We start from the raw sequence: 25,035 nt of genomic DNA on the forward strand, positions 1-25,035 counted from the left end.
ATTTATACTCTTAAAAATTTTTTTTTTTTGTTTTTTTTTTTTCCCTTTAAAAATTGTTTAATTTTTTTTAAAAAAAAAAAAAAAAAAAAAAAAAAAAAATAGTGGATTCAGTAAAACACTTGTTCATGTGTTGATGGTTTCCGTAAATGTTCCCTTTATACACACACACACACACGCGCGCACACACTCATAAACTACATTTTCTATCATCTGATTAGATAGACTGTAAGGAAATGTGGCTTATCCTTATGGTGCTTTGAACAGGGTTAACACTTGGTCGAATCTTGAACAAGTCATTCGATTCAAATGGTGATCAGAATGAACACAAATGAATATAAAACCTTTAGAAAAAGGTTTTTATAGGAAATGATGTGATTGGTTGAAATTATACATAGAAATTAAGCATTTTTATGAGTCCTAAGCAGAAACTGAAAATCTGACTTCAGACTACTCATTCCCTAACACGTTTCATGTAATACATGTTTTTCTCTGTTGGCCTCCATTTATACACGCTAAATAGGCATCAGACATCTTTTAGACTTTTTTTTATTCATTAAAACCAATATAATATTAACACTGCTAAACCAAAGTAGAACAGGACAGTTGACAACTCACGTCCTCCTTCTTCTTCTTCGATTTGCTTTCGTCTCCGTCTGCCTCTCCAGGCGCTTTTCTCTTTCCCTCGTTTGCCGATTTCTGTTTCTGCAGATATTCTGCTATCAGATCCGGACAGTCCAGGTTTTCTTCTGGCTCCCAAGTGTTATCCTCACTGCCGAATTAAGGACATAGATGTGTTTTTGTTTTTTGTTTTTTTTGTGCTTGATCTTTCAAATTACTTAAAAAAAATTGTTACATCCTTTTTTTTCCTTCTTTTTTTTCAACATTCCCATGTTTTTTGTAAACAACGTATCTGTCTGAGCTTCAGATCAACATCTCAGACATGATTTGCTTATTTATTTAAAGAAGCAAAACTGCATTTTTTTTTTTTTTTTGGTTTGAAGGTTTTATTCCAAGAAAGCTGGTTCAGAACCGGCGCAGCAGCTGGTTCTAAGAAAAAATAAAAAATGAAAAAATAAAAAACCGGCTCCAAACAAACCTTTGGAGCCGGTTTGTTTCTCCACATTTAAAGAGCCGTGACACAGAAATGTCATTACATCACCACAAGAGTCTCTTCCAGTCAATCTTCCTGGTGTTTCACTGCAAATTTAGTCTCAAATTTATTCTCACTGCACCTCGAGGCTAAAACGTGCACATATTTTAGAAAACTTTTTTTTTTTTTTTTTTATTCAATATGTTATTAAAACCTGGCCAAGGTGAAAACATCACACCACGCTCACATGCACGGGGTATCAAATAGAAAATTCACTCCAAAGCATCTGGACTGATTTTGTTCTGTTTTCTCATTACAACCTCATATTTTTTAACATACTGTAATCACCAAATGTTATGCTTTTCCCTTGAGTGCCTACTAAATTTAAGCCTCAGCTTGACCACCCCCTCCCCCACGTTTTTTTATTTATTTTTGCTTTACATCTAAATCTTAGACAAAACGCTCATTCATACTTACTTGGAGAACCCTTTCCACTTGAGAAGGTACTCCACCTTGCCTTTCACCACCCGCCGATTCAGGACTTTTTCCACCACGTACTCTTCTTCCTCCTCTTCTTCCTCTACCACTTCATCCGCCTTCTTCTCCTTCTCGGGTGTTGTTATTGTAGCCTCTGCCAGATCATAAACAGGGTTGTTTGAAACACAGCACTTTTTTCCCCCCAGCTCAAATCTGAAATATTGCTACGGTTTGAAGGTGTTGTGATGAAAATTAAGATGGTTTCTTTTTTTTTTTTTAAATCAGGGACAGAAATGGCAGAGAACACATCTTTGTACAATTGTTCTTTAACAATAATCAAATACAGAAATTTATATGACGTATAAAACCTTCGGTAACGGTGGCGCCATCGCTAGAAGGCTCTGGAGTCTGGCTCATGCTCATCAGGTAGACCTGAAGACTGACAGGTGCCTGGTCAAACACAGAGGGCAGAAAAAAAATCAATATAACTATATGGAGAGATCATTTTGGGGGGAAAAAAGAATTCTCCTTTTTCCCAGAATTCTCGCTTTAATCTTCTCACTTTATTTCTCAAAGTTATTACTTTATTGCTTAAAATTCTCACTTTGGTCATTATTGCTGTGCAGATGAGAACCTGGAAGCAACCAGCTCCACTGTCACAGTAGTGCAATAAAAGTGCAGAATGGAGGACCATATCGGATTTACGTGTCCAATCAAAGTCAGATTTTTATTTTTTTTTTTTAATTTTTATTAGTGGCCCTAATCTTCTTCCATATGCATGCATGCGTTTTCCGTGTTACTAAAAAGTAGCTAATGTGGTCTGACTTCGGCAGAGCTTCCTGCGTCTCACCGACTTCCATCCTCAGCAATGGGAGGTGTGCAACACCTGGTGGCGACAGGAGCCGAGGTGCTCCGCTACAAAGCCTACTGGAGCATGCATGAGAACATACTAAGCATGCAACCATTGTTATTTATGGAGAACAACGAGAAAAGCCTCTTCTGGTTCGGATTTCAGGCGGATTCCCCCCACCCCCTCACTTTAAGGAGCAGAGGGAGGAATCCTCGCTGAACAAAAAGCCAAGACACCCCCTCCCCGCCCCCCTTTCCCCTGTTGTCTCCTCCATGTTGCTTTTCGCGGCAGCCGCTAAATGAAGCATTCCTATCGATGGCTGCTAGCTGTAAAGAGTACTTTTACGTAAATAAGGCGCCACGCAGCGGCTGATAACTTGTTTTCAAGCAAATGCGTGGGGGTAATGACCAATTCACACATGCAACCCGAACAGGCGGCTCGGTAACGCTGAAAAAGCCCAGGCTGAGGTGCACAATCAAATGAAGCGACAAAAGGAAGAGAACTCACCGATTAGCTGTAATTTAAGCGGTGATTTAAAAGTCCCGCAACTTGACTGCAGCTGTGTTACAATAGTACAGAAAAATCACGGCTGCCTGTATTGATTTGTTGTGGAAACGCCGAGCTGCTAGCTTGATCACAACAGAGCGTGCTGCTGTTTCCGCCCCTCGGTCTGGAATGGAAAAAANATTTATACTCTTAAAAATTTTTTTTTTTTGTTTTTTTTTTTTCCCTTTAAAAATTGTTTAATTTTTTTTAAAAAAAAAAAAAAAAAAAAAAAAAAAAAATAGTGGATTCAGTAAAACACTTGTTCATGTGTTGATGGTTTCCGTAAATGTTCCCTTTATACACACACACACACACGCGCGCACACACTCATAAACTACATTTTCTATCATCTGATTAGATAGACTGTAAGGAAATGTGGCTTATCCTTATGGTGCTTTGAACAGGGTTAACACTTGGTCGAATCTTGAACAAGTCATTCGATTCAAATGGTGATCAGAATGAACACAAATGAATATAAAACCTTTAGAAAAAGGTTTTTATAGGAAATGATGTGATTGGTTGAAATTATACATAGAAATTAAGCATTTTTATGAGTCCTAAGCAGAAACTGAAAATCTGACTTCAGACTACTCATTCCCTAACACGTTTCATGTAATACATGTTTTTCTCTGTTGGCCTCCATTTATACACGCTAAATAGGCATCAGACATCTTTTAGACTTTTTTTTATTCATTAAAACCAATATAATATTAACACTGCTAAACCAAAGTAGAACAGGACAGTTGACAACTCACGTCCTCCTTCTTCTTCTTCGATTTGCTTTCGTCTCCGTCTGCCTCTCCAGGCGCTTTTCTCTTTCCCTCGTTTGCCGATTTCTGTTTCTGCAGATATTCTGCTATCAGATCCGGACAGTCCAGGTTTTCTTCTGGCTCCCAAGTGTTATCCTCACTGCCGAATTAAGGACATAGATGTGTTTTTGTTTTTTGTTTTTTTTGTGCTTGATCTTTCAAATTACTTAAAAAAAATTGTTACATCCTTTTTTTTCCTTCTTTTTTTTCAACATTCCCATGTTTTTTGTAAACAACGTATCTGTCTGAGCTTCAGATCAACATCTCAGACATGATTTGCTTATTTATTTAAAGAAGCAAAACTGCATTTTTTTTTTTTTTTTGGTTTGAAGGTTTTATTCCAAGAAAGCTGGTTCAGAACCGGCGCAGCAGCTGGTTCTAAGAAAAAATAAAAAATGAAAAAATAAAAAACCGGCTCCAAACAAACCTTTGGAGCCGGTTTGTTTCTCCACATTTAAAGAGCCGTGACACAGAAATGTCATTACATCACCACAAGAGTCTCTTCCAGTCAATCTTCCTGGTGTTTCACTGCAAATTTAGTCTCAAATTTATTCTCACTGCACCTCGAGGCTAAAACGTGCACATATTTTAGAAAACTTTTTTTTTTTTTTTTTTATTCAATATGTTATTAAAACCTGGCCAAGGTGAAAACATCACACCACGCTCACATGCACGGGGTATCAAATAGAAAATTCACTCCAAAGCATCTGGACTGATTTTGTTCTGTTTTCTCATTACAACCTCATATTTTTTAACATACTGTAATCACCAAATGTTATGCTTTTCCCTTGAGTGCCTACTAAATTTAAGCCTCAGCTTGACCACCCCCTCCCCCACGTTTTTTTATTTATTTTTGCTTTACATCTAAATCTTAGACAAAACGCTCATTCATACTTACTTGGAGAACCCTTTCCACTTGAGAAGGTACTCCACCTTGCCTTTCACCACCCGCCGATTCAGGACTTTTTCCACCACGTACTCTTCTTCCTCCTCTTCTTCCTCTACCACTTCATCCGCCTTCTTCTCCTTCTCGGGTGTTGTTATTGTAGCCTCTGCCAGATCATAAACAGGGTTGTTTGAAACACAGCACTTTTTTCCCCCCAGCTCAAATCTGAAATATTGCTACGGTTTGAAGGTGTTGTGATGAAAATTAAGATGGTTGCTTTTTTTTTTTTTAAATCAGGGACAGAAATGGCAGAGAACACATCTTTGTACAATTGTTCTTTAACAATAATCAAATACAGAAATTTATATGACGTATAAAACCTTCGGTAACGGTGGCGCCATCGCTAGAAGGCTCTGGAGTCTGGCTCATGCTCATCAGGTAGACCTGAAGACTGACAGGTGCCTGGTCAAACACAGAGGGCAGAAAAAAAATCAATATAACTATATGGAGAGATCATTTTGGGGGGAAAAAAGAATTCTCCTTTTTCCCAGAATTCTCGCTTTAATCTTCTCACTTTATTTCTCAAAGTTATTACTTTATTGCTTAAAATTCTCACTTTGGTCATTATTGCTGTGCAGATGAGAACCTGGAAGCAACCAGCTCCACTGTCACAGTAGTGCAATAAAAGTGCAGAATGGAGGTCCATATCGAATTTACGTGTCCAATCAAAGTCAGATTTTTATTTTTTTTTTTAATTTTTATTAGTGGCCCTAATCTTCTTCCATATGCATGCATGCGTTTTCCGTGTTACTAAAAAGTAGCTAATGTGGTCTGACTTCGGCAGAGCTTCCTGCGTCTCACCGACTTCCATCCTCAGCAATGGGAGGTGTGCAACACCTGGTGGCGACAGGAGCCGAGGTGCTCCGCTACAAAGCCTACTGGAGCATGCATGAGAACATACTAAGCATGCAACCATTGTTATTTATGGAGAACAACGAGAAAAGCCTCTTCTGGTTCGGATTTCAGGCGGATTCCCCCCACCCCCTCACTTTAAGGAGCAGAGGGAGGAATCCTCGCTGAACAAAAAGCCAAGACACCCCCTCCCCGCCCCCCTTTCCCCTGTTGTCTCCTCCATGTTGCTTTTCGCGGCAGCCGCTAAATGAAGCATTCCTATCGATGGCTGCTAGCTGTAAAGAGTACTTTTACGTAAATAAGGCGCCACGCAGCGGCTGATAACTTGTTTTCAAGCAAATGCGTGGGGGTAATGACCAATTCACACATGCAACCCGAACAGGCGGCTCGGTAACGCTGAAAAAGCCCAGGCTGAGGTGCACAATCAAATGAAGCGACAAAAGGAAGAGAACTCACCGATTAGCTGTAATTTAAGCGGTGATTTAAAAGTCCCGCAACTTGACTGCAGCTGTGTTACAATAGTACAGAAAAATCACGGCTGCCTGTATTGATTTGTTGTGGAAACGCCGAGCTGCTAGCTTGATCACAACAGAGCGTGCTGCTGTTTCCGCCCCTCGGTCTGGAATGGAAAAAAAAAAAAAAAGGTTTTGTTCAGAGCAAGGCGCGAGCCGAGGTTCATCGACTGTTAACGCACGCGGATTTACCCACCCGCAGAGCTGGCGCCGCCCCCGTCACATCCAGATGTTCTGTAGATCTGCCACTGCGGCGGACTGGATGGACACCGCGGCCTTCGCTGGACGATCCATATCTTGATGGCAGTAAAGAAAAGAGCCAAAAATAAAAAAAATATATATATACATATATGAAAATAAATAAATACATAAAATTAAAAATTTGAACATATAAGATATTGTCAATGTTTAAATGTTTCTTTGGTTTTATTGTTACTTATTTGTACTTATGGTGCATTCTATGTACAGAGGAGATGGAATTTCCGAGTTCCAAGATGGTAAAAATAACACAACAGGAACGTCTGTAAAAGTCAGAATCCAGTCTAATGTAGATTTCTTACCAACCATGACTATCAAAGTTCAACATGATGCTGGCTGTGCATACAAAACAGAGTACAGAGGTTTGGTACTTTTGCATCTCACAATAGAAGTTGGAGTTTTCAATAATTATTCTTTAAAGCTTTTGTAATGAATTGTTATTGTTATTATGGAAGCCCATTTCCTCTCATAAGACTTACCTATTATAGCCAAGATGGCTTAGAATTTTTTTTTGAGATTATTAATGTAGCATATAGTGCTTTGTAAAAATGGTCATACATCTAACAATCTTTTCACTTTTAATTTTTTTTTCTTTTTTTTCCTTTCTTTTTTTTTTTTTTACAAAGGTCACATTTTTAGGGGAAAAATACAACTAATAATCTGAAAATTGTGGTATGGGTTTCTATTCAGACTTCTTCACTCTAATATTCATGCATAAAATCCAGTGGAATCACGTTGTCCAGCTGTATTTTGATTACTTTATAAATGCAGCTGATCTGTGAGCAAACATTGACGAACAAATAAAATCATGAAAACCAAGGAACATAGCAGACAAGTCAGGGATACAGTTGAGGATTAGTTTAAAATCTGAGTTAAATTATACCTCAAAACTTTGAACTATCATCTCTACAAATCTGGCTTTCATGGAAAATTGGCCAGAACAAACCCATAAGAACCGCCACTCACAACGCTCACAATGTGGCCACTCACAATATGGCCGATCCAAGGCCCTCCCTCGATCGAGCGTACTAGCGTAATCTCCCTAACGCGGTGACGTATAGGACGTATCGACGCCCGTGACTTGTGACTTGCGAAATGGAGAAAGAAACCGAGAACAAGGCTCAGCCTTCTGGTTTTGTTCTTTCATCAAACACACATATCGATCAGCGAGGCAGTGTTGACAACAGCGGACTGGATAGAAAAGAAGAAGCCACGGGAGACTTTGTGAAAGTAAGTAGCTGTTGGTTAGCTGAAACTTTAGCCATCTTGATTACAAGAACAGTCAACCAATCAATCAGGCCTGTAAACAGGAAAACAAGAATAGTTCGTGAAGTTACAGCTGCTTTGTTCCACTCACTGTTCTTGATGTGCATTTTTAAAGAAATCACCAACAGGCTCTATAACTTGCTTAGTTTCCTCTTGCCTTAAACTGAGTTAAGGCATTGTAGTCGATTGTGGAGCAGACCCCGTCAGAATTACCAGATCAAGTATTTGTAGATAGCTTGGGGGCATTTTACAGTTTCTGTTTTGTGACATGATCTGGGGAACTTTGTATTTTTATTTATTGGAATCTTAATTTTCAGTCGCATTTCTCTAACTTCAATAATAATAATAAATCCAAATACTTAATAAAATAAAATGTCTTTATTTATAATAATTCTGTTTTGGGGGGGACTGGAGGGATCTCCAAAACATAGCATGCTCTGAAAGACACGTGTACCTGGAGTTAAAAAAAAAATCATGACAATGAAATTACTATTAAAATTTCTGAGCTTTGGCAATTCGGTGACTAAAAGCTGTGTCAGCTTTTTGTATTAAAGAAAGGGAAACTCAAAGGAACGGGCAAAATGTTCATATTGTAGAATATGAACTCATTTGATATTTCAACAGCCATTCTGTGATTGCGGTTTTGTATAAATGTATATTGCAATGACAGTTGTCACTATATTGTAGTGCTGCTAAATATCAAATTAGTAGATTTTTTTTAGGTGTAAGTCCTTTACTGTTTTTTTTAAAGACGACATGCTTACATAAATGCTGACAGACTAATCAATAAACCACATTTTATATGCTTTATTTTACACTGAGTGGAAATATTTGCGACTAGATTGATCATGCATCCTGAGATCACGTCAATATTTACATTTTACATAAAGAAAAAACTTTTTTTTTTTTTTGTAATTTTCAATAGACACTATGAGTCCAGAGCTGTGGTTGTTGTAGTGTAAAAATAATGTGAATGACGAAGCTAAGTATGCACGCTAGTGACTCAGCTGATAACTGACCAGCTTCTCCTTTGGAGGATGATTCATCAACTTACTGCAGCAGTACTGAAAATGCACGCTGTCTCTCAACCTGCTGATTTGTCTGTCTCACCTTCTGTTTGCAGTGCGGTTCTCAGTAGGATGATCAGTAATCACGAAGACGATGTGAGTAACTTCCTACTTTCTCCTCCACAGAGGAAATCTTTACCACCAGTTCTCGTTTTGGTCAGCAGAAACCTTTCTTTAAATAAACGTCCAGTGGTGTGCCAAAGAACAATAAGCGTTTTGAAAGAGTACTTGGGGAACTTTTTTTTTTTTTTGCAGAAGAGGCACATGCTGTTCTCAGATCTCTATCTGTCACGCAGATAAAAAAAAAAAAAAAACTTAATTGCGGTTTTGTTTAATTCTAAATGTCATATCTTCTGTTTTTGTTTTTTAGGTGTTTGTTGCAGTGCGAGTCCAAGATCCCCGCATTCAGAACGAGGGTTCTTGGAATTCATACGTGGACTACAAAATATTCTTACATGTGAGTACTAACACCGATGAGTGGCCTTTCAGAGACGAGAACGCTGTCATCTGTGGAACATTTTAATTTCAGAAATTGTAGGATTCAGTTTATTCCATGCCAGGCCTCTCACAATAAACAATAAATCAATTAATCGCATAATAAGTTAAAAGAAACTCAATTTCCATTTGCTTCATTTATCGATTTTCTCTTTTTTTTTTAGCAAAAACTGAATGCTAAAAGTCTTCAGTTTGGTACTTTGGTCTTAACTATCCCTTCTTTTGAAAAAATAATTTTGTTTACACAGACTTCATAATTCATTTTATTTGTTGTCTCTGTTCATTTTCTTTCTTTATTATTATTTCTATCTTTATTAATATCTTCCAGTTCCAATGTTTAAATGGTTATCAGAATTTAAAGTGTATTGATCCTTCAGAATGTGTTCTTCAACTGTTATGCCACCATTGCTATTATCTCACTTGAAAATGGTCTCAAAACAACAATATTATCGTTTATCGCAATAGGTTCCGGGACAATTTATCGCCCAGCAAAATTTGTTATCGTACTGGGCCTGTTTCACTCTAAATATTGTCAACCTTTCTAACACCGCGCACCTCGATAAGGACATTTGATCTGTTTAATGATCCTCAATGAAACACTTTCAGAATCATTACAGTAGACGTCTGCAGTGATAGTTTGAAAAACCCGTAAAACATGTTATAAACACATAAAAAAAACACACCCAATAACACTTAGGAAGTGTTTTATATCTCTGCTGAGTTAATAGCGTTTTTTTTAAACTACTTAAATCTACAAACATCAGGTATTTCTGCAGGTTAAAATCCCCCACAGTCTGATTTTATGCCGTTCGCGCAGTAGATTTGGTTCCTAACGTTTTATTTATGTCAGATGTTGTTGACATTGTCAAGGCAGCGGCTGGCGTTGAAGAATGCTTCGTCAGCGTAAAAAGCCTCTCGCAGATGATCGTTCGGCATGGGCGTCGACTCGTGAAATTGACCGACATCATGTGACCCCATGTGATCCCGCATCAATTTGGTTTTGGTCGAATGTTTTTGATCTGTTGTCCAGTGATTTAAATGATTCACAGAAGCTTTGTGGGAAAGTTCTGTGGAGGGAAATCGCTGAGTCAGAGGTTTGACCTTACCAGCTCATAATACACTAAGATAAACTTTGCTCGACTGTCGAAACAGTCATGGAAAAAAGAATCATGGAAAAAAAAAAAATTGAGCACACTCCACGCTTGTAGAATCACGTGTTGCCACGGTCACTCTCAGTAGTCACTTCCTGTCTGACTTCCTCATATTATGAGGTAATGTTGGACTAATTTAGGCTCATTTTTCTTTCAGAAGTGGCTTCAGTTCATTGATGTTGGCTTCACTGCGACACGGCTCTGTACAGGCCGCGCAGCGTTTCAGTCAGACTGAGGTCTGGACTTTGACTGAGCCGTTGCAGCGACTTGAGTCGTTGCTTTTTAAGCCGGCCTGCTGCAGATTTGTTGCCCCGTTGATGACCAGTTTGGGTCAAGCGTCGCCTCAGTTCAGTTTAGTTTAGTTCAATTCACAATACATGTCATCATTTGATTTTATCGATCAATTGAATTTGCCGTTTATTAGCTTTCGGAAAATCAAGATTTTTTTTCACACTTATCACACAACTGATAACTGAAACATTACGCTGTATCAAAAATGAAAACATAGCTAACAAACAAAAAATCGAGTTGATGGTTCACTTCAATAATCCTATACATTAATCAAATAAAATAAAATAAATAACCCCAAGCAAACTGTTACAGTCCCAATGAGCAGTTGTCAGCAGTTAATAGCAGTTAGCATTAGCTAAAATGGATAGATAGCATTAATAATGATAACAGTTAAAGACGTATGCGAAACATAGCAAAATTACACATGAAGCGGTGTGTGTTATCAAATGTATCTAAAATATGTGTTAAAATAAAATACTTGTAAAGAAAACAGAGCTGATGCTGATACATACCACAGCCACAGACAGCCACAGAAAAAAGGGGGAGGAGCTGTCAGTTACCGGTTACTATGGTAACCACCAACTGTCAGGCCAGCGCAACAGAACTCAAAACACCAGCAAGTTTCTGGAGAAAACAACTTGTTGACTGAACAAGACAAAGCCAAAGAATAAACAGACGCATTTTAACAAACTTCACATAAAACACTGATTGCCAAAAATAAAACTCCGTTACATGATCGCACCTGTTCCACAGTGCTTGACAGCTGTTTAGTTTCTGTTTGGTAGCTCTTTCAAACTGTTTTTCTCTTTAACTTTAACATTTAACCTGCTAACTGAGGCCGGCAGAGTCTGAGATGGACTGGGTTGTACTTGGTTTTCCCCAACTGGATATATTTTTTGACTAGTCATGACTGCAGCTCTTTAAAAATTGTAAAAAAAAAAAATAAAGAAGAAAACGAAGGAGCAAAGAAAATATTTTCCTCGGGACTTTCATCCCGTCTTTGATAACGTGACTAACTATCACGGGTTAAAGTTGAATCTGTCACAGAACGCCAAGGGGGGGGGACAGCTTGTGATGCAAACATCACAGTGGACTGTGTCACACATTACCGGAACAAATCTGACATTTAATGAAGCTTTCCACCAGCTATGAGCTCTGTGACAGTTTTAATTAATAATGTATTTTTATTTATTCCACGTACTTAAAGCTGTTTATTCTTACAGTAAAGTTTCTCTACATATTTTCTTGTTAAACATGAATAAGTGTGCATTTCCTGTCATTTCTATGCAGCAGAAGTAACTAATCTGATGTACTTTGCCAAAGACATGTAGAAAATATTATTCAACTGTTATTTTTAGTTGAGATTAACCAGTCAGCTAAGCTTAAGTAAAAATCTAGTTTTATTTTTCCATATCTATTAATCAAAAAACCAAAATCTTAACATTTTGGAACCACATTATGCATCAACCAAACAGCACAAGTCTAAGTTTGTATAAGGTCAGATAAAAGTTTAGCGACCACAGCTGGCGAGATTTGAAGATATTTGCAGATAACAACCTCCTGATTGTTGCATTTTTGTTCATCGTAGCAGTCGCGAAACATTTCCCAGAGCTCTGGGGTGATTTCACGGAGCATTTAGCGGCTGGTTCCGCGTTTATTCACGGTTTCACGCTCCTCTGTTCCGCTCTCAGACCAACAGCAAAGCCTTCACGGCCAAGACGTCCTGCGTTCGGCGGCGCTACAGCGAGTTTGAGTGGCTCAGGAAGAAGCTGCAGAAGAATGCAGGCTTGGTGTAAGTCAGTCGCTCTCTGTGTGTTTGTTGCTGTTTAAAATGAATATTGTACTGAAAGTGTGTCTTACAGAAACCCGGAGGTGGCCAGTTTAAGTAAAATGTTATTCACACTGACCTTTTTATTATTTGGTCGTATGATTTCATAAATATAAATAATGCTTGCCAATTTTCACACTTTGGAGCTTTAACTAAGTTGTTGTGTTATTCCAAAGAGCTAATAGTGTTAATGTGATGCAATCTAAAACGGTTCCTATGGCTTTTGGGAGAGACACAGTCCCACAGCATCACAGATCCGCCACCGTGGTTAACAATTGGAATTATTTGCTTTCTCACATATTCATATCTTTTTTTTTTTCTTTTTTTTTTCCAAGCCAAATTCACCTGACGTTTTTGCTGCTAGAATCCTGCTAGAGTTTAACAAACAGAAAAATATGTTTCCTTGCATGTCTCCCAGACAGACTGGCATGCAGATGGTATCTGCTGGTTGCTATGGAAACCAAGTTTCGGTTGCTAAGAGTGAGCTTTGGAGATTTGATTTTAACTCAATCATAAAGAATGGACATGGCGTGTTTGTTTTTTTATTATTATTATTTTTATGACTGCATTTGTATTGAATTGTTTTGAAACAATATGGGCTCATACTTAATTGGATGTTGATTGGTTTGTAAGTTTCATTGAATCAACTTCTGTTGTTTGACTTTACTGCAGTGTTTTTATTTTTTAAGTACTTTGTAGGATATTTAAAATCTAAAATGCTGTTATTCTTTCCAAAACAGAGACACAGTGATTCTGAGTGCGTCACTGAACTGACGTAAAATGCTCCCGAATGTGGCTTTAAGTCTCAGACAGACCAGTTATTATTAACAGAAACATCCTAACGTGTCATTATGTCAGACGTTTGAGACAAAGTAGAAAATAATTAAGACCTTGTGTTCATCCTTCAGTCCAGTCCCGGATCTTCCTGGAAAATCCTTCTTCTCCTTCAACAATGAGGACTTTCTGGAGAAAAGGCGGAGGGGACTCCAAGTCTTCCTGGACAAGTCGGTTTCCCCGTTATTTCTGAGCACAAGTTTGTTCTGCGCGGTCGGTCCGGTCTTAACGGTCAGCCTGTCTGGGTTTCAGAGTGGTGCACACCACCGTGTGTCTGTCAGACAGCCAGCTCCACCTCTTCCTGCAGACCCAGCTGCCGGTCGGTCACATCCAGGACTGCGTCCAGGGACTGACGCCGTACTCGGTGACGGACGCCATCCTCACCTACGCCTCGTCCAACCGGGGACTGGCTCAGGCTCAGCAGGAGGACTCCGTCAGGGAGCCCGGTCTCACCGTCTCTTACGAGTCCATGGAAAGGTAGGAAGATGACTACAAGGAACATTAAGTTCTTAAAATGTTTCGAAAACAAATGAAATTCAAGCAATAGGTTAGAGTTCGGAAAACTTAAACCGAGCTTGATGGTTGATTTTTATTTTTTTTATGTCATCACATGCAAAGTAAGGGGCTTTTCTTGTTCCCTCGCCACAGTCCAGCTCCTCACCTGCCGTACATGCAACCGAACGCGACGCTCGGCTCCAAACCAGCGGCCGGTGGGGATCCGGACCCTCTGGAAGACATATTGGAGCTCTGTGAGCAGAAGCCGGATGAAACGCAGCGCAGGGGAAACGCCTCGATAAGGATCTCCCAGAGGAGCGACCAGCTGGAGGCCGTGGTGGAGGACGCCGGCTCCACGCATGCTTCCTTCTACGTGGGCGAGATCCTGGACGACTCGGGGAGCCTCAGCCCCTCGGAGCACAGCTGCGTGATTCAGACTCCCGTGGAGGTGCACTCACCCATGGAGACGGGCTTTGAAGACAGCGGCGAAGACAAAACCGAAGAAAGGAAAAAGTCAGAGTCTGAAATTAATGTGGCTTCTGCGACGGACAATAACAACGTGGAAGTTGTGGAAAGCCTCTCTGAGACGCCCGAAGGCCGCCTCGCAGAAATCGAAACAGGCTGCAAACGAGGCGATGAATCAAACGAGGCGCCCCTTGAGTCAGGAGCTCAGGCGGAGAGTCAGAACGTAAACGGCGAGTCAGAGGCCGATCTCAGCGACTCACGCCGGCAAATCCACCGAGAGGAAACTGAAAACGAGGACAGAGGCGAGAGCGACGAGGACAGCCGCTCGCTGCTGTCCTCCAACGAGAGCATCATCCGGTGTAGCGAGGAGGAGAGTCTGGGCGAGGAGATGGACGACTCCGTGCGGGTGAATTCGTCTCCGGACGAGGTCAAGGACCGGTCAGAGCTGGAGGGCTCCAGTCAGAACATTTTGCACATCAACGGATTTAAGGAGAACAAAACGGACGCTGAGGACTGGGAGGATAATGACCGGCAGTACACAACTCCAGAGCCTAAACCAGCCGCTTCTGGCGGAGATCTGACTGAAAACTGTGACTTTAGCATCTTGGAGAACAGCTGTCAGTCCGGAGCAGATGAAGGTGAATTTACAGCGCAGGAAGCTCCAGCCTCGACACCTTTGGAGGGATCAGAGGAGGTGTAGGTGCATCAGTGGAGCTAAACCTACTCTGGCTGCTGCGCCATCACTGAGCCAGAACCATGGGTCTTTAGTCTTCTGTCAAAGAAACGTCAACAAGGCACAAACAAAGAGATATTCTGTTACATGAAACCTAAAAACACAGTGCCTTGCAATAGGATTTATGCTCTTTAAACTTTTTCATACATACACATTTATGTTTGCTGCAAACAGAAACTTCAGCATATTTCATTGGGATTATGTTGCAGACCAGGACAAAGCAGCGTCGCGTTTCACAGACACCTAAAAAAAATGCTGTATGCATTTTTACTTTGAACTTTACATTAATAGTTGTTTTAAAACTGTATAATTTACAATTCTCCACAACTTTGTCTTGGTCTGCCACCTTAAATCCCAATAAAATACATTTAAAGTTTGTAGTTGTGACAAAAGTACAAGGGGTATGAATACTTCTGTAAGGCATAAATCATCTTCACAATGTTTCGTCACAGTAAAGAAAGGGCATATTAACACAAGATCAACAGATTTAAGTTCTCTCCTCTTGTTGCTGCTGCAGCTTTTAAAAATAGCTGATCGGATAAAAAGAATTAAGAAAAAAACAAACAAGCACGTTTTTCATCAGTTTGATCAAGCTGATTTATTTATATTGACCACCAGAGGGCACTAGACGTACAGAGTTCACAAAAAGATGCTGCTTAATTCCTATTATTTGCCGTCAACATCTTAAACACGATTTGAATAAAGGAGATACATTAGAATAATGAGATAAAGTGTTTAAAATATACTAGATTGTTTTCCCAGAGCTTTTCTGCTGTTGGTGAATTTTATTTTGAAGTTCTACACATGAAGGTGGCGTCGTTTTAAATGGTCTTTATTTAGTTTTTTTTTTTTTTTTTTTCAAAATAACAAAGATGTTAACCAATAAATAGACTTCACATTAATTGAACCATCTGAAGAAGAGAACCTGTTTACGTTTGGGAGGAATCGCTTATTACGCTTGTTATCAGGACCCCCAAAAAATGATCATTTAAACATGGTTTTTGGAGAAAGAAATAGAAATATTTGTATTTTTTTCACCCTTCCCTTAATTCTAGTACACTGAATTGTAGATCCGTCATGTTTGTAAGCAGCCAAAAAAAAAAAAAAAAAACATTTTAAAGCTGTAAAATGTTTCCAGGAAGGCCAGAAAAAAAAATATTTGGCATCATCCCAATAATTAATAATCCCCTCCTAAATAAATATAGTCAAATTAAAAAGGTCTAGGAGTTTTATGCTGGGGATCTTTTTTCAGGGATGCTGGTAAATTTGTTTACATCTGCAGCAGTTCACCTGTGTTTACCCGAATAGCCATGTTCAGTTTCCATTTAAATTCATCTGCACTCCTCCAGTAACACTTAGTCACATTTTCTGGATACTGGGCGTAAATGTGGGCTGCTGTAATTTCCTCCCGTAGTTTTTTTTTTTTTTTCCTAAACGTTCATATATGACCCCTGAATATGTGAGTCTGATGTCCCACTGGTCAAAACCTGGTGATTTGATCCGAGATCTGTTTTCACACTACCTACTGCTTCACACGCCTGTGATTTCTGCTGCATTTTAAAAGGGACCTGCAGGTGTTTCTATTTCATGTGTTTTGAAGTAAAATAAAAGAGAATGTGGATCGAAAAGGGTTATTAACCACCAGAGTGACTTTATTCATGTACGAATTCCAAGTTTATGTCAATAAATAAGTTTATTTCTATTCTATTTCTATTTCCTTTTTTAAATAATCTCCACCGGGTCTTTCTCAGAAATTGACGTTATTGTAACAATGCTGCCACCTAGTGCTGAAAAGTAAAACAGCCACAAACTTTCAATATTTTTTTTAAATAGAAAGTTCATGCTGAATATCTTGTCTAAGCAGTTTTGGTAGTTTACTACAACCTTGACTCTTCTTGAGTAAGCTAGGCAAACCTGTCTCGTGTCATTTTATCCCTTTTCTTCTCAGCAGCTCTCCTCTGGTTCAGTCAGGTTGGAGTCACCAGAGCCATTTCTAGGTCTTCCCAGATTTGTTCGCTTTTTATTTCAATCCAGGCTCTCTGGAGATGGATCACATGAGAAATCTCAGTGTTTAGCTGCAGTCATCTCCCTCTCTAAATCTGTGTTTATCTATCCTAGTCTTCAGGGACTCACTGTCCTTCATGTTGACCAGATCCAAGTGGTTCTGGTTCCAAAGTACACAGCAGGTTTTCTTTTCTAACAATTTGCAGATTCATGCTTTGCCACAAGATCTAAATTCTTTGACTTCATTGCTTGGTTTCTGCTTTCGTAGGAGACCTGATATGGGGAAGTGTTTCATTTCGCACCGTGCTCATTCTGCTACCACTGGATCCAGACGCCAGATAATCTAAACCCAATTTTAAATGTCAGATGTTTCGCCATTATGGGCTATTATGTACATAATTTATATATTTAAAAAAAACAACTAACGTATATTATTAAAGTTAAAGTAAATTTCAATGTTCTGGTTTTTCAAGGATGTTCTTCTCCTAGATTTTAATTATCAGAACAGTGCTGCCACCTAACGTTCAAAATTGAATGTAAATGAAGACAAAGAAAATCCAAACGTTAATATTTTTAATTTAAGACGCCTTGATGATTTATTAATAGTACTTAACATGCACATAACTCTTAAATGTTACAAATAAAGAAATCAAAATATCCAAAGGCCGTATAGTTACACATGTTGCTTATTCTGATATTTGATAAATGCATCAGCCTGGGTAAACGGTGACTTTCAGTGTGCATCGGTCATTTCTGGATGAATACGTCTAAAATTACAGTTCCAGTTTCCACATCACATAAACGTGATCTATGGTGGACAGGAGTATCTACCAAACACGCAGGATCTGCATCATGAAAGGCGGGAAAGAAAATCGTGTCCGTATCCGTCGGTGGAGTCACGTCCGGATGCGTCGAAGAGAGCGCGCTGCGGAGGAAACGGAAAAATAAATTTGAAAGAAATCAGTAAAAACACGCATTAATAATTCAGAGTCCATTTTAAGCTGCGCCTATCTAACAAAATCACAGAATCATTTTCTTAAATAGGACAACCGTCGCTGTAATCAGGCTTTCGTCGCGCATATTTATTCACAAGCACTGGCCATTACGGCTCTCGGATTGCCTCGTGCAGTACTTGTCCCAGCCAGCAGATGCCATAAACGGCAGGTCAACGACTGAATATACCTCAGTGGCAATCTGGATGAGTACCAGGGGAACTGTTTCTGTGTATTAGGCCACAGTAATGGTCCATAATGCTCATGATAAGAGAGTGCCTGGGTACCTGTTGGAGCTCAGAGGATGTAGGCGGGCTGCAGGAAGTCCTTGGGGACGATGCCCACGGTGCCGTTCAGTTCGCCGACCCACCAGCCGTGGATGTTGTACTCCTGAACACAAGAAGGGAGCAAACGATGAAATCTCCGAGGGCTTCCGGGAATAGCAAACAAAAATAAATCCCAAGTGCAAATATCGATGATTTCCACATGATTGCAGAAGCCGTTTGCATGATTTGATCTCCAACTACGCTGCGCGAGCGTGAGGTCGAGGAAAATTAAAACAGGCCTTAAAAAAAAATGCAAAAACTACGAGGCTGAGATTGTTTTCCTTCTGCGTGAAGTCAATTACAAGCGAAGGACAAGCAAGAAACCACATCCCATTCAACAAACAGCCGTTCACAATATTTTAATACACACTGGGGCTCATTAGCCTCGAGGGGTTTTCATTAAAAAACTGGGCAAAACGGTAAACAAGGCAATCAGCATAGTAAGAGTCTAAAGTAAAACAGCTTTTTTTTTTTTTAATTGCTCAAAAGCCATAAACACAGTTGGCCTCCTTTCACTAGACTAATTAAGTCGAGACGTTTTCCCTGGAAGGACTTAATGCGGCTTCTTTTTGAAAATAGCTTCTACATTTAAAAAAAAGAGTCAAATTTGAGTTTTATCTATGAACAGAATAATAATAAATAAGAAGAACTAAGTAATTAATAGATAAATCAAACACAATGCAGCAAATTAACATTTTAGGAAATATTTTCCTACTATGAAAGACTTTTTCCACATTGATAGAAGAAAAAAAGAAAAACATTAAATATTTAATCTAAGGATTTTTGATTCAAGTGAATTTGTGAAATTTAATAAGTAGTCAATTGTGATAAAAGAAAAAAAATGGTTTAGTGAAAACATAAAATTTAAGTTGCAATCTGACTGATGTAAATATTTAAGATTTGTGTTTTAAGTCGCTCTTTTTCAATTCAATTTGACTTGATGCAGCAAATGAATTTAAAGTATTTCCAATTGAAGGCAAGTGGGTATTAAATATTCAACAAAGACGTATTTGAAAATATCAAATAAATGAGATCATTTAAGGGTCCACGAAGAACCGGTGTGATTAACAGAAACTCTCTTGAGATTTATTGATCACCTTTGATCATCTGATCAAAGCAGCAGGACCTGAACCCGACCGGCTGGCCCGTCGTCTCTGCTCTCAGGCGGATTGAAAACTGGCCGCAGGAGATGAAACACGAACACGAGGACGTGTCGGTGTCGGTCGGTGAGCATTCGACGGCTCTGCTTCCAGTCGCAGAAGCACAAACAAACTCTGACATGATGAAGCGCTCCGTGTCAGAGGTTTAGGCGATCTGCGGGACTTGACACCTCTCTCTGCAGCCAGAGGAATGAGGCCTGCAGCTAATGAGCGCTTCCTGGACAGCCAGGATGGATGAACCGTTCAGACGGTGACAAACCGCGAGACTCGGGAGTCTTTAGAGCACAAACAGACATAAGTAGATTGTCCACCCAGGCCTCATCGCTTTCCGCTCTGACTGGGGAGGTCGGGGCGTGCTGGGCCGCCCTCACTGTGTCTCTGTTCCTAACGAAGGGAGAAAGTTTGGCTGAAATGGGGCTTTTATGCTTCCCACAAGGCTTAGAGAGGGGGACAATCCGGAAAGCTGGCCGTGGTTCCTGTTGGAAAGGAACGGGAGAGAGAGGAAACAGACGGACGGGGGTGGGGTGGAGGCAGATCAGAGTGAGGGGAGCAAAACCGTTCTGCTCTCCCTTGGGGGCGTCGCAGCACTATTCCACCAACCGTAGTGACAGAGAGCTTTATTTATCTCCGCCGCCCATCTGTGCAGCCGGTCTCAAATTCTCCCCGAGAAAGGTCTTTTGGATTATCAACGCCGCCATTTTAATACAACTGCCGCATCGCAGAGTGAGCGCCGATGGCAGCGGGAGTCTGTCAGGCGTGCCGAGTCCATCTTCCCCGTACTTGAAATGGGTTCATCCAGAGTACACCTGCTGTAATAGGGACATTCCAAAAAAGCTACGGAGAGTGAATTACCCAAATGACTTAAAAACATTCTCCCCTTTCTCACGGCGTCCTTCTGCCGCCGCTGCCTGTGTCTGGGGTTATTTTGGATCTAGACACGAAACGAGCTGAAGAAGTTTGGGAGTGCTAACGTGAGACAGATTGGGGTTGTCTGTCTGTGTTTTGGGGGCAAGGGGGGTATTTGCCAGCATTGAGGGGCAGGAAGAGGCTGGGAGGTGTGTGTGGGGGCGTCGAACAGCGCCGTGTCGTGGTGGCGGCCGCGCGTCGACTCGCTGACCTCCCGGTGACTCCTCCGCCGAGAGAGCTCGGAGTGAGCGTGGGCGGGGCCGGCAATGGAGAGTGGGTTGCTATGACAACACCTGCAGTGTACCGGCGCGATCGTTTATTTACCACTCAGGGGGCTGGCTAATGGCGGCATTCCTGATAGGCCCATCGCTCACGGCGCGCGAGCGGAGGGGCAGACTGACAGCTTCCCGAGTCGGGAGCGGGGAGAAGGTGAGTGGAGGTTTAGTCGGGCGAGGCAGGTGTCACGCCGCCATTATGCAGCAAAAAACAAAAACCTGCTCCTCTTCTGATAAGCCACATTTTTTTCCATTTAAAAAAAATAAGAAATTCCTAAACATCAGTCCTTTTCTTTCCCTCTTTTTTTTGTTTTATTTTTCTCTCGCTCTCACACACACACTAACCTTCTCCTGGTGGAAACACACCCACTCGCATGTAATCCCAAATGCATACAAACTAGGGGGAGCGCTAATAAGCCTGACACATGAGGCATCTCTGCTCGGCCACCAGCTGACTGAGGCAGGCCTTGGGCGTGATGGAGCGCAGGAAGTCTCTCATTGCCCTGCCGCTGAACCCGCCGCCTGCTTGTTACAATCTCTCCCTCCTTCCACATTTCCAGCCCCCTCCATCTTTTCCTCCTGTTCCCTCTCTCTCTCTCTACTTTTCCCATCTCTCCTGCAGCAGCCTTTCTGCCTCCATCCTCGCCTTGTTTGTTTTCAATCCCTTCTCCTCTGTCGTCTCGGCGCACGCTCACCAGATGCACTGCAGGTCTCTGCAGCATCTAGGAGCCGCCTCACTGCTTGCACAGATACACTTCATAATGCCAGAAACGGGGGGACAGACTTTTCTCAGAATGGATTTGGAGCCACAAAGCCCGCCCAAAAAAATATTCATACCTCTTGAAATTTTCTAATTTTTTCAAAAGTTACGACGACAAACGTCATCGCAGTTTGGGGTTTTATATGGCAGGCCATTTCTGTGCAGAGCATAATTAAAGTGGTTTGAAAATGATTCATGATTGTAATTTTTTTTTAAATAAAATAAGTATACAAATTGTAGTATTTGTATTTTACCCCTTTGACTTTAATACCCTTGAATAAAATGCTAAGAACTAAAGAAAAAGAGAACATCTAATTTAATCTCAGCATGAATCCAGGTGTTGTGTGAAGGAGATTTGTTAGAGAACAGAAAGAATGTTCATTTATCGTGATAAATGTCTTATGATAATAATTTAGATTTATTGAAGTCATAAAAAAACAAAAGTTAATGTTTCAAATCCCCAAATCTGTCAGTATTGGGATTATTAGTTTTACTATTTTTTTTCCACTGTCTGTCCAATGAAAGCATCAATAAATAAATCTCAATGTATTTGAAATTATGACTAAATGCAGTTCAGATTTTCAGTGTAATCATATTAATCACAGTTCTTTATGCAACCTTTTGGTGTCCTAAAGAAGCATTTTACTTCACAAAGAGAAGTATTCGTGTTTTGGGGGCTCTTACTAATGGGACACAGCTCCCGAAAAAAGAAGCAATAATTACCTCTTATCGTTGGAATATATTCTGATAAGGCCTTAATTTCCTATCGCTCATCCTTAGAGAACATCAGAAAACAAACAGAGGCAGGTTGGGAAGATGTGCAGAAGCTTTAAACAGGGTTAGGTCACAGAACAATATTCCGAGCTTTGAACATCTCAGAGCTCTGTTCAATTCGTCATCTTAACATCGAGGAGCTGCAGAACTAACAAGACATGTCTGTCCACGTGATTTATCAGAGCAGACAAGGCGAGCATTCATCAGGGAAGCAGCCAAAAGGTCCAAGGTAAATCTGCAGGGGCTTGAAAGCTCAGGTGGGAGCTTTGAATCTCAAACAGGTGCAAACCACCTGTTAGAGGCTGCAAAAGCCTCCTAACCGGAGAGCAGGAAGACAATGAACATCCAGCCGGAGATAAATGCAGGACAGTTCAATCAAAGTACGTTTATGAGTCAAGAGTGTGGAAAGACTTCAAAACTGATGTTCGCAGATGCTCTCCAGTCTGTTTTTCACGTGAGACGGAAATATTTAAACATTCTTCTTTGCAAGAAAGCACCAGCTCAGTCAGATTGGATGAAGTCTGTGCTTGTGAAGAAGCTTGAGGAGAGTCAGTATTTTTCTAAAGCGTTGTAAAAAGATGGAAGAAAGCCATTTCAAGGTGCTGATACAGTGAAAAAATCTAGTTAAAGGAAAAAAAACATGATTTTCTTTTTTAAATGTAAATAATTCCAGGTACGGAACAAGGGACAATGCAAAAAAGTGGATCGAACACACTGTGAAGTTAAAGTTTTCAGCGAAAATGTATGTAAACAAAAAAAATATAAAAATAAAACACAGATGATAGCCGCACGTAGCCAGAGATGGGAATGGCTACTTAGTGTCCGTTTTTCCAAGTGGGCTTTTAATTAAATCAACGAATTGGCTCCAAATTGGAAACGTGACGGAGCGCGAGAACGCTTGAAAATATCTCAGGGACGATGAGATTTAATAAAAAGAAAAGCCTGCTTGCTCCGTTCTAACACACGCCTGGGATTACAGATCGCTTCCTAACTTAATAGCAATTTAAAGTGGATTTGTGTATGCCACTGAGTGTCTGTAATGATGGCTGTTTATGCCGCCCCTCATTTATAATAATTAAGCGGAATGGATTGGGGGGTGGGCTGCTCGGACGCGGTTCGGGGCTATTGGCTTGGGCTGAATAATGACCTACTGTAGTTGACCGGGGGATGACCGCTGCCTCCTGCATGACCCCGGACCCCAGACTCGCCCCCTGCTACTTTGGGTGGTAAATAGGATGTCTTGCCTGTCTATAGTGACTCGGTGTCTATGGCCACAAAAGCAGCTTGGGGTCTTTAAATTGGTGTGTGACAGAGTTCATACTAAAGAAAAGAGAACCCCCCCATTCCCCCACAAACCCTCCTTCCACACTCTTTGTCTCTGTTGCTTGACTTTTCCCATCCGATTGTTTGCCCACTTTTCCTCTTTTAGAGCAGACAGGAAAACGAGTTGCTTATAAGACATAAAAACGTCCTCAAAGGAGACAGTTTCAAGCAATACAAGCAGAAGCTGTGTGTGTATATATATAAATTCTCATCAGAATTGAAATCTTCTGAAGACGTTGGAATCATTACAGGTCTGCTTGAATTCACCACAAGGTGTCAGTGGTATCCACGTTCTCACACGCTCCGTCCAGCGATACGTTTGTGTCAAATCAGAGGTGACGCTCTGCTTCGGGAGCTCGCGTCGGATTGGCCGAGCCCGCTGCCTTGGCTCGCTCTCTCCTGACTCTGCTCGGGAGGAGGAACGGGAGTGAGGGAAGCGAGAAGGGAGGACGAGAGGGGAGAGGTGGCAGCAACGCCTGCCAGAGTTTTAAGGACCCTGGACTGGGTTTGTGCCATAAATCTCTTCCCACTCCATCCTGCCGTTCCCCATGAGTGCCTGTGGGAATACAGGAATGTGACAGCTGACCTGTAGAGCTGCGGTCTTTTGATTAGGGATACATAAATTAGAGGGCAAGAATGCGGGACATACCTCCTAGTTCAGTGCGGGACCGGTCTGATGCACACGAGGTGGAGCAAAATTAAGAGCGAGAAACTGCAGGGAAATCTGGCTGCAGAGCGAATACAGGCCAGGATGGAGGAAGGGGTAGGCAATATGCTTCATACAGAAAAAAATCACAATCATGACTTTATCACTTCCTGCAGTAAAAATCCAGCTGTTCAACTGGGTTTCCTGTAAACTTTCCACTGGACAATTGCATATTTTTCTAGACTCAAATGCCTTCGTTTCCAACAGCACAAAAGATTTACCTCCTTGAGTTTTACTGTCTTTATAATTTCACATATTGTCAAATATGAGCATTGGCAGTGCAGTAAAGGGCCATTTCATAAACTTTTTGGCATGAAAACCTCAGACTGGATTATCCTACAATAAATACAAATTCATTAAAACACAGTTTATGATCTCTGATGCCTTTATTTAATTCACAATAAATAAAGCTAATTGAAAATAGCTCTACTATAACAGGTGTTTTTTCTACATGTATCAAAATCAACGAATGTTATGGATACCATTAAAATCCCCCCTTTTTTGTAAATTTGAAATAACTGTTTATTTTCTTTCTTAATTTTTTTTCTTTTTCGTGTTAATGCCATTACACTGGAAGACCATGGTATGTTCACACATGGCTATCATGTTGTAAGAATCTCATTCTGACCCAAGTCTAAGCAGGCTTAGACATTTTTGAGACTGGCAAAATCATTTCCAGCTTCATCTAAACTTACAGCACAGAAGATTACAGATAGACGCTGTGACTGGCCAGGGACATGCTGGAGTTTTAGATAAAATTCAGGTGTCTAAGAATGAATCCATGCAGGAGCGACTGCTGAACTGCTCGTGCCGTCACGAGTGGAAATATGTGGAAATATTGAAG

At 40.6% G+C, this 25,035-nt stretch overlaps 3 protein-coding genes across 8 annotated transcripts in view; 1 reads left to right on the forward strand and 2 right to left on the reverse strand.

Annotated features, from left to right (window-relative positions):
• cbx1b (chromobox homolog 1b (HP1 beta homolog Drosophila)) overlaps nt 1–6,370 on the reverse strand; it is a 9,899-nt gene extending 3,529 nt beyond the window's left edge. For 2 of the 4 annotated variants that reach the window (XM_015029111.1, XM_015029108.1), the window contains exons 1-5: nt 6,279–6,370; nt 6,027–6,189; nt 5,039–5,120; nt 4,671–4,824; nt 3,719–3,872 (exon numbers count right to left, since the gene is read on the reverse strand). In XM_015029111.1, the coding sequence (XP_014884597.1) occupies nt 3,719–3,872; nt 4,671–4,824; nt 5,039–5,093 (363 nt within the window). In that variant the 5' untranslated portion in view covers nt 5,094–5,120; nt 6,027–6,189; nt 6,279–6,370. Of the gene's footprint in view, nt 1–615; nt 770–1,567; nt 1,722–1,935; nt 2,018–2,924; nt 3,096–3,718; nt 3,873–4,670; nt 4,825–5,038; nt 5,121–6,026; nt 6,190–6,278 lie in introns of those variants that run through there. The other 2 variants (XM_015029110.1, XM_015029109.1) reach the window with 1 other exon arrangement.
• Nucleotides 6,371–7,382: 1,012 nt separating this feature from the next.
• Nucleotides 7,383–16,599, forward strand: snx11 (sorting nexin 11). 2 transcript variants are annotated; one of them, XM_015029104.1, is made up of 7 exons: nt 7,482–7,570; nt 8,730–8,769; nt 9,044–9,130; nt 12,302–12,402; nt 13,347–13,442; nt 13,525–13,749; nt 13,921–16,599. In XM_015029104.1, the coding sequence occupies exons 2-7, from the start codon at nt 8,746–8,748 to the stop codon at nt 14,930–14,932; spliced, it is 1,545 nt and encodes a 514-aa protein (XP_014884590.1). In that variant the 5' UTR covers nt 7,482–7,570; nt 8,730–8,745; the 3' UTR covers nt 14,933–16,599. The 2 variants fall into 2 exon arrangements, with proteins under 2 accessions (XP_014884589.1, XP_014884590.1); XM_015029103.1 differs by lacking the exon at nt 8,730–8,769 and having other exon boundaries at nt 7,383–7,570.
• The window catches only part of skap1 (src kinase associated phosphoprotein 1), a 42,294-nt gene continuing 33,654 nt past the window's right edge, over nt 16,396–25,035 (reverse strand). For both annotated transcript variants that reach the window (XM_015029106.1, XM_015029107.1), the window contains exons 12-13: nt 18,249–18,351; nt 16,396–17,894 (exon numbers count right to left, since the gene is read on the reverse strand). In XM_015029106.1, coding sequence (XP_014884592.1) covers nt 18,259–18,351 — 93 coding nt within the window. In that variant the 3' untranslated portion in view covers nt 16,396–17,894; nt 18,249–18,258. The remainder of the gene's footprint in view (nt 17,895–18,248; nt 18,352–25,035) is intronic.

The sequence above is a fragment of the Poecilia latipinna genome, unplaced genomic scaffold (assembly GCF_001443285.1).
Source record: "Poecilia latipinna isolate Pla-1442-1.1 unplaced genomic scaffold, P_latipinna-1.0 Scaffold144, whole genome shotgun sequence".
Lineage (NCBI taxonomy): Eukaryota > Metazoa > Chordata > Actinopteri > Cyprinodontiformes > Poeciliidae > Poecilia > Poecilia latipinna.